Raw genomic sequence first — 14,227 nt, 5'->3', positions numbered from 1 at the left:
TTCAATTAGACTGTATTTATTTCAGCACAGTATTTACCACCAGAGGGCACTATAGTGTTTTTGTGGACTACGTTTGAGTTCTGTCAGAAAGTTTTTTCATCCTTCCACCCAAAGCTGTTTTCCAGAAGTCGAATATATCCAGCACTATATTATGATGTGCTGGAGTTGATGTCATGCCATCACATGAATGTTTTTTATTTACTTTTTTCTCAGTTTCTCATCTCTTCATAGGAAATGTGAAAAGGACAGTCTGCCGTTCTTCTGTTTTGTGATTCACTGTTTTGGCTTTGATGAATATCCGATCCTACAGCAGAGCCCAGCATGCATACCTGCCATAGAGCTTAAAGCAAATTCTCTGCTAGTCGCCATGGGAACACACATTTTCCAGATCTGGATTTGCAGCTAGAGACAGAAGCTCCAGTGTTTTAAATAATAAGCTTGATTTAGGCATAGTTTTTTTTTCGTTTCTCTTTCCATTCCATTTGTTTAGAATAACTCAAAGACACCCTGTTCATCCTGCCTCAAACTTGGTGGTAACAGTTTACGGCTGAAAAAGTCAGTTTTCCAAATATTTTTGTCCATGTAGTATATGATGCGTATGATGGTTTTGATTAAAAAAAACAAAACAAAAAAAAAACACAAGGTGAAACTGAATAACTGTAGAGGATAGTGTTAAATAAAAAAAAAAAAAAAAATGATAGAGTTATCACCAATAGCTTCATTATTATTAATAGTAGAAAAGCAGCACTGGTGCATGTAATCTACACTCACACACACACACACACAAACACAAACGCTCTCTCGTGATATGTTTTTCAATGAATAAGGTTTTCGTTGGGAGTGACGAGGATGGACAGGATTAGAAATAAGTTTATTAGAGGGACAGCGCATGTAGGATGTTTTGGAGACAAGGTGAGGGAGGTGAGATTGAGATGGTTTGGACATGTGCAGAGGAGGGACATGGGGTATATTGGTAGGAGAATGCTGAAGATGAAGCCACCAGGAAGGAGGAAAAGAGAAAGACCAAGGAGGAGGTTTATGGATGTGGTAAGGGAGGACATGCAGGTGGTTTGGGTGAAATGTGCAGGACAGGGGGGTATGGAGGCGGATGATCCGCTGTGGCGACCCCTAATGGGAACAGCCCAAAGAAGAAGAAGAATATGTTTTTTTAATGAATGAGTAGCACAATGCAGTACAGTGTGAAAAAGCTCAGTTGTTGGTGTTTATTTGGGCATGATTCTCAAGGCTTAGCTGGTGACTCCAGACTGCCAAGTGTTTGAACTAGTGTTTCCACAGTTTTTTTTCTATTACTTTATCCAATTATATATCTATCTATTTCATTTTACCAGAAAAATGCAGCAATTGAGTTTTAACTTTTGGTATGAGAACATCTATGTATATCATTTGAAAGAGAACATCATATGGTTGCTCCTGGTTGTTCATATGCTCTGAAACATCAGCAATATTATCTGTAGGTTGACGGCATTCTGCTCGAAAGTACATACCCATTATTATATATTATGTATGTAACATTCGATGTTATGTATGTAATATGTAATACCTGCTGCACAGAGAGTTCATAAGACAAATAAATGTTTTTTTTGTTTTTTTCATTAGTGTTAGAATGTGTATGTGATGATGTTTGTGCATGCGTGTGTGTTTTTTGTCGGCTCCTGCCCACACTGGAATAATCTCATGTAGGGAAAAAAAGCTGAGATTAATATCACAAAGCCACCCACCCACCTGTTATATAACAGCAGAGAAGCTGAACTTCAGCCTATGTGAGAGTGAGAGGAAGAGAGGAAGATCATGCTTAGGCTGTTCATCTGTAAAAAAAATTTTTACAGGGCTAAGTTGTGGTTGTCTTGGAAACACAGCAGATAAATTCCCAGTGCGTTTTTTTTGTTTTACTTAAGCATGCTCTCAGTCATGTTTGGAACGTGAAATAAGTGGTTAAATGCCAATTAATGGCACAACTAAGTAAAAGTGACCTTGAGATCACACTGTAAAAATGAGCAGTGGAAATAAAAAGCAGGAAATGGATTTTTGCTATTAACATGCCTTCACAGTGGCTACCTCTGTATTCTGAGGTCATGTTTTATGCCTGTGGGATTGATGCCAATTTACATGTACATTAGTACTATGAAGACTCATGCTGCCTCATCATCTACTAAGTATAAAATGTTACACATGTTTGTGGATTATCAAATGTATTTCCCTTTGCTGTAACCTCCACTCTTTTGGTAAAGATTTCCACAGGTTTTTATCATTCAGCCAAAATTATTGAGAGAGTGTGTAAACTGAGATGCTGTTAGGCTGGAAGAACAAGCAGAAGCCGAAGTTCAACAGAACGGAGGTGCTTTAATGAAATAGGGAAAGTGGAGAAACCAAACAAGCTGTAAACACGGGAACACAGGAAAACACCAGCAAAGAGTAGTCCATGAGATAAATCCACAGAGTGAATCCTCAAAGAGACAAATCCACAGAGTAAATCCACAACGAGACCCATCCATAGGAATGGTAGTCATTAAGGTCCTGTGATGTTCACCAGACTAATCGGCTGGGGAGTGCTTGGAAGTGTGTGCTTATGTAGTGGGTGAGCTAATAAGTGTCAGGTGTGTGTGATTTGTAGGATGGGGAGCTGCTAGGAGGAATGTGTGGTTCTAGTGGAGGTGTGGCTGGTGGATCCCTGACAGATGCATACTAACTGACTTTCATCTACGTAATATACTGATGTTGTCAGTAAGTCAGCTGCAGCCCAATTAAAAAAAAAAACTTTTAGAGGTTACTGATATTACATACATATTGCTGTATTGCTTATAGCTGTATTAGGCATTGGACTCTGAACATTGTTTCTATTTTTCTGGAACAAGAAAATGTTAAAAATAAAACTGCATTAGGTAACAGATCAAAGTAATTTATTTCTTTATAAATATTATTAATTAATTAAAAAGGGGGGACTTTACTTTTAATATAATACAGTTTTGGATACTTTTGGCCCATTGATTTTTTGTATTGAAAAAATATTTGGGCACCTCTACTATAGCATACAAAAATTCTATGGAATTTCTTTTGCTTCTAACTTTTGTTTGGGGAATATGATAAGGTGTCCATAAATCCTTTTCAATATTATTTATATACTGTAACCATCAAATGAACTCTTTGGGTGTCAACAAATTAATAAAAACTCTTGCATATACATGCATTTTAATTACACATCTAGGAGTCTCGTGGAAAGAAAGGCTTTTCATAAATCATAGGCATATGTGAGGTCATGTATGGAGAAGAGGGCAGTTCTACCATGCGTTCAGCTTTCCTGTGATTTAGCATGAGCAACAGTTCAAGCTTGTGTCTCAGATGAAGCAAACATCATGAGCCTTTATCATCTCTGAGTGGTAGCTGCTTTGTGACTCACAGGGCAAGTTCGTGTCTGGAAAGTGGCAAATTGCGTGAAATGAGCTAACAAATTATAGTATAGCATTATAGTGAAAATAGATTCCTAAGATACCAGTGATTCTGAGCTTTTTTGTTCTCTAGACCTGCCTGATTCATCATCATAGCCTACGTCTAACTGCTGCTAAGGATAACCCAACTTGGACAGTCTATAGATGCATGAGACTACTGTGGATTGTACAACTTAGAAACCAGAAAGATGACATTGGTCTGCACACACTTTTGATAACTTCAGGTTTGCGAATGCAACAAACAGCAATCAAGGCTCAATTGTTTATAACTGCACTAGAGTCATCCAGTGAGGATGGGTTCCCTTTTGGATTTGGTTCCAGTGAAGGTTTCTTCTTATCGTCACAGGGACTGTTTGAATTGCCACAGCCATCTCTGGCTTGCTCATTAGGGAATGTTTAAAGAGATAAATGTACTCATTTGAACTGCACATTCTGAATTGATTCATTTCTGTTACTTTGCCCAATGTTAAAAGCCCTATACAGATAAAATCTAATTAAAGTCAAATTAAAACACATTGAGTTTGCCCATTGCTCAAATAACAACATTATAAACTAGTCATCCATATTCAGAAGTAAGCCACACACTCATTAACTTACTCTATTGAATTGGTTACAAAGTATGTTAACTTTCAAGAGCTCCTGTAACCGACGTTGTTGTGTGGTGCACAGCATACAATGGAGTCCACAAGCGAATCCTATACTAGCTTGCTGAGATGTGTGTTCAGTGATCTAAGCCACACTAGGGATGGAAGGTTTACTGATTCGCATCAGTGCATTTGCATAAAAGTTAACGATGTGATGCACCGGATACAAGTTGGCATTTGTATCGCGATGCATCACTCTTTACATATTTGCATCGGTAAAAAAAGATTTATTTATACAGTATATATAATTATTAGTAGCTGCGCTATATTTCTATTGTTAAGAAAGTGACCCATATTATGTGACCAACATTTTATATGATATGATTGTTTCTCAAGCGTGTTTTCTCAGCACCAATGCGTGAGACCGAGGCGTGTCCTGAGAGTCACAAAGAATACAGATTACCATGGCAGAGGTAGAGCTGTATCTTCCTGGAGACAGAACAGAAAAAGAACATCTGGTTGAACTGAATTTTTCCTATTTTTTGTTTGTGAAAGGGCAATGCATTAGAAGTAAGAAGGCAATTTATGATTTGCTGTCTGTCTAAACCAAAAAAAAAAACTATCTGTACCCTATTAAATTGCAAAGCATTGTATTTTTTCCATTGCATCCTATTGCATTGGATTACATTGTGTTGAATCGGATCACACTGCATCGTAATAGGGGTGAATCGTATCACATCGGCCTTAGTTATAATCTTTAGAGATAAAGCCATGTCAGTTCTCCAGTATGAATGTACTGCAAATCAGGTTTTTCAAATGTCTAAAATGTATTAATTATGGATTACTATATTATAATTATAATGAATAATATGATAATAAGATTTTTACCAGAAACATAGAATTAATAAAAAACATATCGATTTCATTTGGCAGGGACGTAATGACTGATATTACACGTGTATGGACTTTCACATGGTATTGCAATATGGGTTTGACCACCCCCCCAATTTAGATATAGTGCTCATCTGTCATGGTTGAGACAGCAGGGCAGGAAAAGGGTCTGCCCTTGGGATGCTTCCACTGTATGGCTACGACCTCATGATTTGATGCAGATTAATTAATTTCCCTCTAAACGAAAACCCATTGTCTCTGACCTTTCTTTCTTTTGCTCAGAAACCCTTAAATAGGATTTATCGTGTTCTCAGTCCACTACGTGATGCTCTACTGAGCAAAGCTGCAGCTCCACTAACTGTTTACTGCTGAAGTGTTGGAATAGATGTCAGCTATTTCTATAACCAGCCTCGGTTACAGCTATAAACAGTAATTAGTGCTGGTTGCAGGGTATCAGAGCAGGGTTGCATGTCATATCGAGGATGACTACGGTGTAGGAAGATGGTGAGGTTCTTGAATGTGCATCTCGTTCTGTAGGTTGAAGAGCATCGAGCTTTGATCACTCACAGAAATGTCATCTGAAAATGTGATTAACATTACATATGCTTTAATGAAAAACAGTGGTGGTCAAAGTACACAAACCATGTACTTGAGTTAAAGTAGAGGTACAATATTACCTCTGGTTAACCCTAACCCTCAGTAAAATATTACTCCAGTTAAAGTAAAAGGGCTCCCTTTAAACTTTCACTTGAGTAAAATGTACTTAAGTATCCAAAGTACTATGATTTATTATGACTATAATGTTCCTATTATATTTTTTTCACAAGACTCCTGCTTAATAAACTCATTTTATGACTCTAATGTTACTCTTAGCACACCAATCTATTAATAGAATGATATGGTTTATATCTATTACAATTATAAGCCCAAAACCTTCTTTTCAAATACTTTAAAAACATCATGCAAATAAGGTCAGGAGGTCTGCGAACAAGTTGGGAGTGAGGAGTTTCTTCCATCATTTATTATTCTCAAAATGTTCTGCTTGCAATTAAGCTGATGCTGAACTGTATGTTTGTGCTAAGTAGATACCACCAAGAACACCTGATGCTTGAACCCCTGACCTTCTGAACAATAACCCACTGTGATGTGTTTCCTTTATTCAAGCCCAGGGATGATGGTATTGCAGACTGAGCAGAAGTCTAGAGATGATCAAGTCATAAGCTTTTTGAGAATGTGTGTTTCTGAACAAAATATTAGTGCAGCGGTGTGTGTGAGTGTGTGTGTGAGTGTGTGAGTGTGTGTGTGTGTGTGGGGACTACCATGTGGGGTGTAAGGTCATTGTCTGATTTGCACAGAGGCCTCTGGGAGGATTAGGCAGGCAGCTCACAGCCTGCAAGCTTTAACACACACACACACACACAAAACCCTCATCACACCGCTTCAGTGAACAGGTTCCACTCGACATGTCCATGGTGATCAGCGAAGTTTCTCTTCACTTGTAAGTTCAGTACAATTGTTTGCATATTTTGCACTTTATGCAGGACAAGAGTTGTATTTTATCCAGGGCTGTGTAATCACAATACAACTCTCCTTTCATTTACTGTTTGTTCTGAAAACATTGTACTTGTGTGTTTTTTCTAGCTGAAGTTTCTCTTGCTTTTCTCTGAGAGTGGGGATTTGCATAAATTGTGGTACTTGGTAGTATTTCATGCCTCCACTCCTCTAATGCCAATTCTTCGTCGCAAGTGTTTGGAGTTTTTCTTCTTTTGCATGTTCAAATGTCAAAGTGTTCCCCGTATTTGCTCTGAAGCACATCCTGTGTGCTGGGCTTCTCGGACCAGCTGGCCGATTGTGGGTGAAAGCCGTTAGATGTCATTAGGCTATATTTAAATGCAAATGAACGCACTCGTTTTCGCTCTGCCCCCCTGCAGAGATGCTTAGGAGAAGAAGAAGGAGAATAGCTGCTTTGTTCTGCCCCAGCTGCAATATGGTTCTGACCTCAGAGCAGCTTTCCTCTAATCGGAACAAACAAGGCCCTTGTGCACTTCTAACAACAGATTTGCCTCGTTTTTATGTCGCATCAGTCTAAGTCGTTTTAACCCATAACCTTTTTGGGTACTTGCCAGTTTGAAAACTCAATGCAAGGATCGTGGTTGTTTTGTCATGGGATCCAAGAGAATCATCAGTTTTGGTGTGTCCGGTGGTCATTTCTCTGATGTCCTCCATTCATATGAAAGCTTTATATGATACAAATAGAATTTTTGTTTTTGAAGCTGAATTTGATCCCAAATGCATTGTGGTTTAATGTAACAGTCTGATTTTACTTTAGATCCTCTGTTCTAGTGACTGTGATTTCCTAAACCTTCTGTCTGCTTCTCTAAATATTTATCTTTACAGGATCTTAGCCTTCTGGCTCACAGAGAATAATGCCAGGGTATTAGCCTAATTTTTTTTCCCACAACATATAAGGATGGAAAAGAAATGTAGGATGCAGCACTTATGTCCGGGGATATAAAGAGCATAACTGCTTATTATGTACTTATTCTGCTCCATCTGTATTTATTTGGGGTTTTAACAAAAACCATTGTTCCTATGAAACTGGTGTGAAGCTACAGGCAGTTGTCAATGCATACTGACGAGGAAAGTCAAAATCGAGAACTTGGAAACCTTAATTCTATTATTTAAAAAAACCTAAAAAGATTTAAACTTTGCTAAAAACATTAAAGCTAGAAGAGCAAAAATAGTCCAATAATGGCCTATTTAGAGTTTAAATGATATACAATGAATTATACAAGATCTTTTGATATTTGTAATAATATAAAGTATTCAGATGGATTATGGGGGATTAAAAATTCAGATCCACACACCAAGCTTTTTTCTTTGTGTGAAAGTCAGTACAATATAAAAATTAAAAAGTAATAAAAAAAAAGAGAACTCTGATTATATATAAATAGGAAGTCAAGCATCTAATAGGTGTATATTATATTGCCAGAATACGACTTCATGAATAGGACTAGTTAATTTCACAATAATTCCTGGCAATATGTCTTCAATGATCTAAATGTTTTAACAATGTGGTTTCCACCCTCATTATTTTGCCGTTTGCAAAACAACACTTGATAAAGCACATCATTTCAAGATGTAAATGTGGAAAAAAGCGTGAAGCTTACAAAAGTGAAAAATGCCTTGTTTTGAGTGTCGCAACCAGTGACTGGATTCATACAACTGAGCAGTGGTATGAATGAGATATTTGTAGGTCACTCTGGATAAGGGCATCCCCCAAATGGCATAATCAAGAGTAACCTACGATAATCTCATTCATAAGGGTTGGTTAAAGGCACAGCAGTGGCAGCTTAGTGGTGCTATGATTTGAACTCACAACCTTCTGACTAGAAGTACAACAATAGAAAACACTTTCACCACTGAGCTTCGTCTCTGATTTAACTCCTGAACGTAATAAAATAACCCCAAACTATTTCATAATGATATTCTGGTTACAAGAAGCTTTCTACCAGTGGTGTTGAAAAAATATTACCTTTGTGTAAGTCCCACACAATCTTCTGATTAGTACGCAGAAACTAAGAGTATTGGGTATAACACCTGAATAATGAAGCATGCAATTTCATTATTAACGCCTCACTATGTGCATGCTAATTACATTATCGACTAATTGTACAATGTATGGACATGACCTTAATTATATCAGATGGCCTTGAGATTGCCCATTGTGTTTCCATACAGGTTTGTTTGCATAAGAATGAATGTCACCAACATTTTAGCCATTTACACATTTAAATTCAAAACATGTGCGTTTGAATGCATGGTGTATTGCAAGCACCAGCACAGATTTTAATTAAAACATAAACTGATACAATATGCTATGCAATATACACTTTATGGACACAGGTTGTGGACACCTGATCATAAGAAAGGAATGTGCTTTTTGAACATCCCATTCTACATTTAATCCCCACTGTTGTTACCTCCACTCCTGCATTATTATTTTATTATACCGTGTTATTATTGTATCAGTGGCATAAAACGGTCTTAAAAATGACAATATTATCGTTTCTCACAATTATTTCCGGCACAATATGTCATTGAACAAACGTAGTTATCATGACAGGCCTACTAACATGATAAATCCTAAGGAAGTGTTGAGTCCATCAACAGTCTTTATTGCCTATTCACTATATTGTCCACTATATAAAGATTTTAGCTATTTTATAAGGCCTGAGCTAAAAGTACAGTATCTGGTGTAGCCATTAAATCTCCGATTTATCACTGATGCAGCCATGGGGATTGCTTGACATTATAATAGGAATGAAACAGAACACTTTTTTCAATAAAAATATTATAAATTAAGCACTGTGATAAACTGTATTTATAAATTTTTTTGCAAAATGTGAAGTATGTAAAGAGTGTCGAAACTGAAGTGTAAATGCTGGAACATGTATAACCCATATAAATCACATCTCAGTGCTATTAAGGTATGTTGCCTTAAAAAAGAGCTACACATTTGTACAGTATATTCCAATAAGATTGGAAATTCATTGATTGTAAAGCATCTGTACTATACACCGTGATCAGAATTGCAGTTTGGAGATGCTCTGACACAGTCGTCTATCCATCACAATTTGGCTCTTGTTGAACTCGCTCAAATCCTTACACTTGCCCATTTTTCCTGCTTCTAACACATCCGTGTTATTCTCTTTACCAGTCATAATGTTATAATGTTTTAATGTTATTCCTTATATATATCTTAATAAGTATATTATATTTTTGATTCTTTTTTTATTTATTTATTTATTTTTACTTTATTTGTAATGTGAGTAACTGGGACCTACTAATTTCCCTGTTGAATCAATAAAGTTTTCAGATTTTATTCTGATATATATTGTATTTCCTGTATCTTTTTGTAATTTATTAAAAGCATGTGCATGAACTTGCTTTAAATGTATTCCTAATCACACATCTGTCTGAAGAGCTCAAATTAATCAGCTTATAGCCCTGTGGTTAAATCTCCAGTCTGTAGCCCTCTTTCTGCTTTCTAACTCTAAATGCAGCTCTTTATTTAGGCAACGACACATCAATCTAATAAACTGCCTGCATTTCATTTGGTGTTTTGGCAGTGAGGGGATTATTCTGGGGCTTAATCCGAGGGTGGAGTTACAGTTCCAGGGAAGCGCACTATTAAAAATTGAACAAAAAAGTAACAGCTTTCTCACGGCTCTCTCTCTTTCTGTTTTTCTCTCTTTTTTCTACCTCTTTATCTCACACTATTTATTTAAAATGATTAAATTCTAACTGGATAAACTGACTGCTTTAATTTGGGGTGCTACTGGTGAGAGGATTAGTCTGTTCATTAATTTATTATTATTTCAGTAAAATCATGCAACGTGAAAATCTATGTGCGAAGTCACAAACGTGTCTCTTTGTCCCGTTGTTTCGCTCCTAGATATTCAGGAGTTTTATGAAGTGACCCTGTTGAACTCTCATAAGAGCTGTGAGCAGAAACTGGAGGAGGTGAAGCACATGGCAGAGCAGTGCGAAAAGTCATCTGCCAGCCCCGGCTTCCCGAACACACACCCACAGCCTGCTTGCTTACAGCCGAAGGTGAGGAAAAAACATACAAACACACATGCTCACATACGCAACACACCGATCTACAGCGGCATATTGCGTGAAGAGGCATCAAGAGGATTCTCCTGTTCGTCTGAAACTGGTCCAAACGTGCTGCTGCTCTTCTAATGTAAGTGTGGAGGCAATCTCTGGATGGCAAGAAAAAAAAAAGAAAGAAAAATCCCACTCCAATGCCATCACCACCTCAGATAAAGCCTGCCAGGTCTTTATTTCTGAATCAATGGTCAGCTGACGATGCTGAGTGCATTTAAATTAAGGGCCAGAAGTCAGAATCGAGTGTATTATTTAAAATTTGCAGGATTTTTATTTTTATTTTGCTGGAGGTAAGAAAAAATAGAAATCATTACAGAGGCAGAAAGTACACAGGATGTTCTCGAGCTGCTGTGAGTCATCCTGATTAACCTAAAATATGAATGAACATGTCAGTAATTTACATTCAAGTATATTGAAGCCCACACATCACACCAGCTCAAATAAGTCTTATGTCATTATGCCGAAAAGATATACAGCCACCACGGGCCAATTTCACCCCCGAATTTTCTTGTACAGTTTGAACAGCTAGTGTGTTACCAACAGCCTTAGGGACACCCTGAGCCCCCCCAGTTCCACAGACTCCATCTGCGTCCCTGTGCAAAAACAACAGATCATAACAGTGTGAACTTGCCTGCGACGGTTAGATGACAGTACTGCTAAACAAAACTAATGCATGCATACACCATTTTCTTTATTTTTCAGTTTTTATTAATTTTATTTACGTAAAATTTTTATTTAGTAATTACTGCCTTGGCTTCTGCGATGCATTATTTCAAACATTTGTACATAGTAAATCCATGACCATTATAATTGGACAGGATTGTAATAGACACACGAAAAAATAATACAGTTGAATTCTCATATATTTGCTCAGAATGTTTTATTAATTTTCTGATTTATTAATGACTATGAGTCTAGTGTCATCTTAAATACATAAAAAGAGTTTTTGTTCTAGTAGGCATACAGGTAACAGGTCATTCACATAATTGATTTTGATGTGGTCCGTTTTTCTTTTGTGGAGATTATGGATGTGCATCTCCATATAACTGAAGCTGATGCGATTCAAATCTTGAACATGTTTAAGATGTTTAAGATGTATGGAAGAAGTTTTCAGTGTCAGCTCTTTGTAACAGTCAGAGGGGTCTGCTTTATCTCTTTTACTAGTAAAAATATCATAATTTGATATAAGCAGCGATATTGTTTTATTGCTTATTGTTTCCTGTCGAGAGACGACACGGATGATTCGTTAATTTCTCAGGTCACATTTTGCATTCAGACCAGTGGAGAAAATCAATGACTATCGCTATTCAAATTTTGAACAATCCTTATTGTGTTCTTCTTTTTCTTCTTCTTCTTCTTCTTCTTCTTCTTCTTCAGACTAACATGCTGTATAGTGATGTACTATATATTAAAATGGCAGGCACAAAGTACCACTGGCTTTGACAGAAAAATACAAATGATGCAGCTCTACCTCTGCCATGTTAATCTAGACTCTTTTTACTTTTATCTAGGTACTCACTTTTGTGAGATACTGTATATATGTGAGTGCAAAACTGGATTTTGGAGTGGTGTTTGCAAACATTACTCGGTTATGTTACCTTGTTAATAAAGTCAATCTGGCTTTAAAATCTTTAAGACTTTAGAGCAATTTATTATTGCAAAATTTTACATTCCAGAATGGTAACAGTTGTTTTGTCAATTATAATATCTGGTCAAAGCTACCATGTGGCAAATCCTATGTTGAAACATGAATTTTCCAGATTATCTAGCCCTATATATCTGGCGTAAGGGAGGACATGCTGAAGTAACACATTTAGCCAATAATATTTGAGTCACACCACACCCCCTAACAAATCCAAGTGAACTTAAGCTTAAAGGATGGGCTTACTATTGAGAACAGCAAAAAGTTCATGTATATTATTAAAATGAAAATAAATGTCTCTAAAACTGTTTTATAGATTATACTATCATTCTAGTGTTTACAGCCCAAAACATAATTTTTGACTTATTGAACCCTTTAACTGTTGTTACTGTATGTTTTGTCTAAACTTAGTTAAAGATTTTTCTCATAGATGAATGCAAATTAATTGAAACAAAGAATCGGCGATGTGGGAGAATCAGCATTTTTGACGTAACATTTTAACTTAACAATCAAATATCTGGCATTTATCAGTCTCAATAAAGGATGGCATTTCATCTAAACCTGCTTCTGTATTAGCAAAATATATATATATATTTTAGCTTGTTTTTGCTCACTAAGTTTTATGTTAGTGGTTAGCCTAGCTGCGTTTTATGTTATCTGGGCAATGCAGTGTGTGTGTGTGTGTGTGTGTGTGTGTGGTATTACACTTCAAATGAAAGCATCATGTTATGCAAAGAGTGTGTGTGAGATTTCATGTATTATGCATAATGTTTATGAGTCCTGATATTTTGAATTTCTCATTAATTCCACAGAAATCCCATTGCACTTAGATTTTTTCACTTGAATGGTATGTGCTTTTTTCACGACAACCAGAAGTCCTCACTGTAGTATTGGATTCAGTGATTTTAGGACAGCAACAGAAGTGTCAGTGATTGTTCCTGGTCTCTTAAATGCTCATTAATAATAGAAATTAACCTACCTAACCTTTTTTTTGCTCTTATTTTGATTATTCTTTAGAAATATTTGGTGAAGCCTTTTGGAACTGAATTAAGAAACAAGATATAATAATAGAAGCTGGGAATTGGGGACTAATCTGGGAAATCAATGTATATTTCTCCAAGGATGGATTTTGCCCAAGGTGTGATCAAGTCCCAGTAGCACCACATTCAGTACATATGTTGTCCAACTGCCAGGGGCATAACTGGACATGCAGTCATTGACAGATTCTTTTTATCCATCAATCTTTGCAGTCGTGTGGAAATCAAATGCCTAGCATCTTCATTCAAGAATTGTGAAACGTTCAATCCACCACATTTGGAGGAAATATAATAAGCAATAGTGATCTTGTCAGATTTCAGGCGAATAAAGAACATTCAAAACTTACTAAATACAGTTTCTAGCCCTCAATCTATCCTGATTTGCAATCATTACATTTCCATTAATGGTATTTGTCTGACACACTTATACAGAGCGACTTATTAACTGCCATTTATACAACTGAGCCAACAGTACCTTCTTAGTTGTGCTGGGATTTAAATTCCATTTAGAAATCCAACATCTTAAACACTGAGCTACCACTACCTTGCTATTAGGAGTTGCTCTTTGACCGTTTAGTTGTTAAATATTCTGTCCCGTTTAAATCACCAGATGATGAACTTTTTCACAATTCCTTCATAGATAGAAGTAAATCATTTACTTTTAAATTTACATTGATGGCATTTGGGAGATGCCCTTATCCAGAGCAACTTACAACTGAGCAGGTGAGGGTTAATGTTCTTGCTCATGCGGCCAGCAGTGGGGGTTGGATTTGAACTCATAACTTTTCAGTCCAGTGTCTTAACCACTGAGCCACCACCTCCCACAACGGCCACCAGTCTATTTGCCAGACCCCATACACACAAACTCACACATTCCTTCACACATGCAGTAAGAGGCGATTTACACAAGCAAAACTGTACACAGAGTGTAAC

General features: G+C 36.8%; 1 protein-coding gene across 29 annotated transcripts in view; it reads left to right on the top strand.

Annotated features, from left to right (window-relative positions):
• dlg2 (discs, large homolog 2 (Drosophila)) overlaps positions 1 to 14,227 on the top strand; it is a 243,802-nt gene that overhangs the window by 15,325 nt on the left and 214,250 nt on the right. For 28 of the 29 annotated variants that reach the window (XR_006927309.1, XM_046861013.1, XM_046861036.1 and 25 more), the window contains exon 4: positions 10,398 to 10,555. Coding sequence is in view for 28 of the 29 variants with exons in the window: in XM_046861013.1 (XP_046716969.1) it covers positions 10,398 to 10,555 (158 nt within the window). In the remaining variant the exon portion in view is untranslated. Of the gene's footprint in view, positions 1 to 6,348; positions 6,438 to 10,397; positions 10,556 to 14,227 lie in introns of those variants that run through there. The other variant, XM_046861019.1, reaches the window with a different exon arrangement.

Source organism: Silurus meridionalis, chromosome 11 (genome assembly GCF_014805685.1).
Source record: "Silurus meridionalis isolate SWU-2019-XX chromosome 11, ASM1480568v1, whole genome shotgun sequence".
Lineage (NCBI taxonomy): Eukaryota > Metazoa > Chordata > Actinopteri > Siluriformes > Siluridae > Silurus > Silurus meridionalis.
This window is presented reverse-complemented; position numbering and strand designations above follow the sequence as displayed.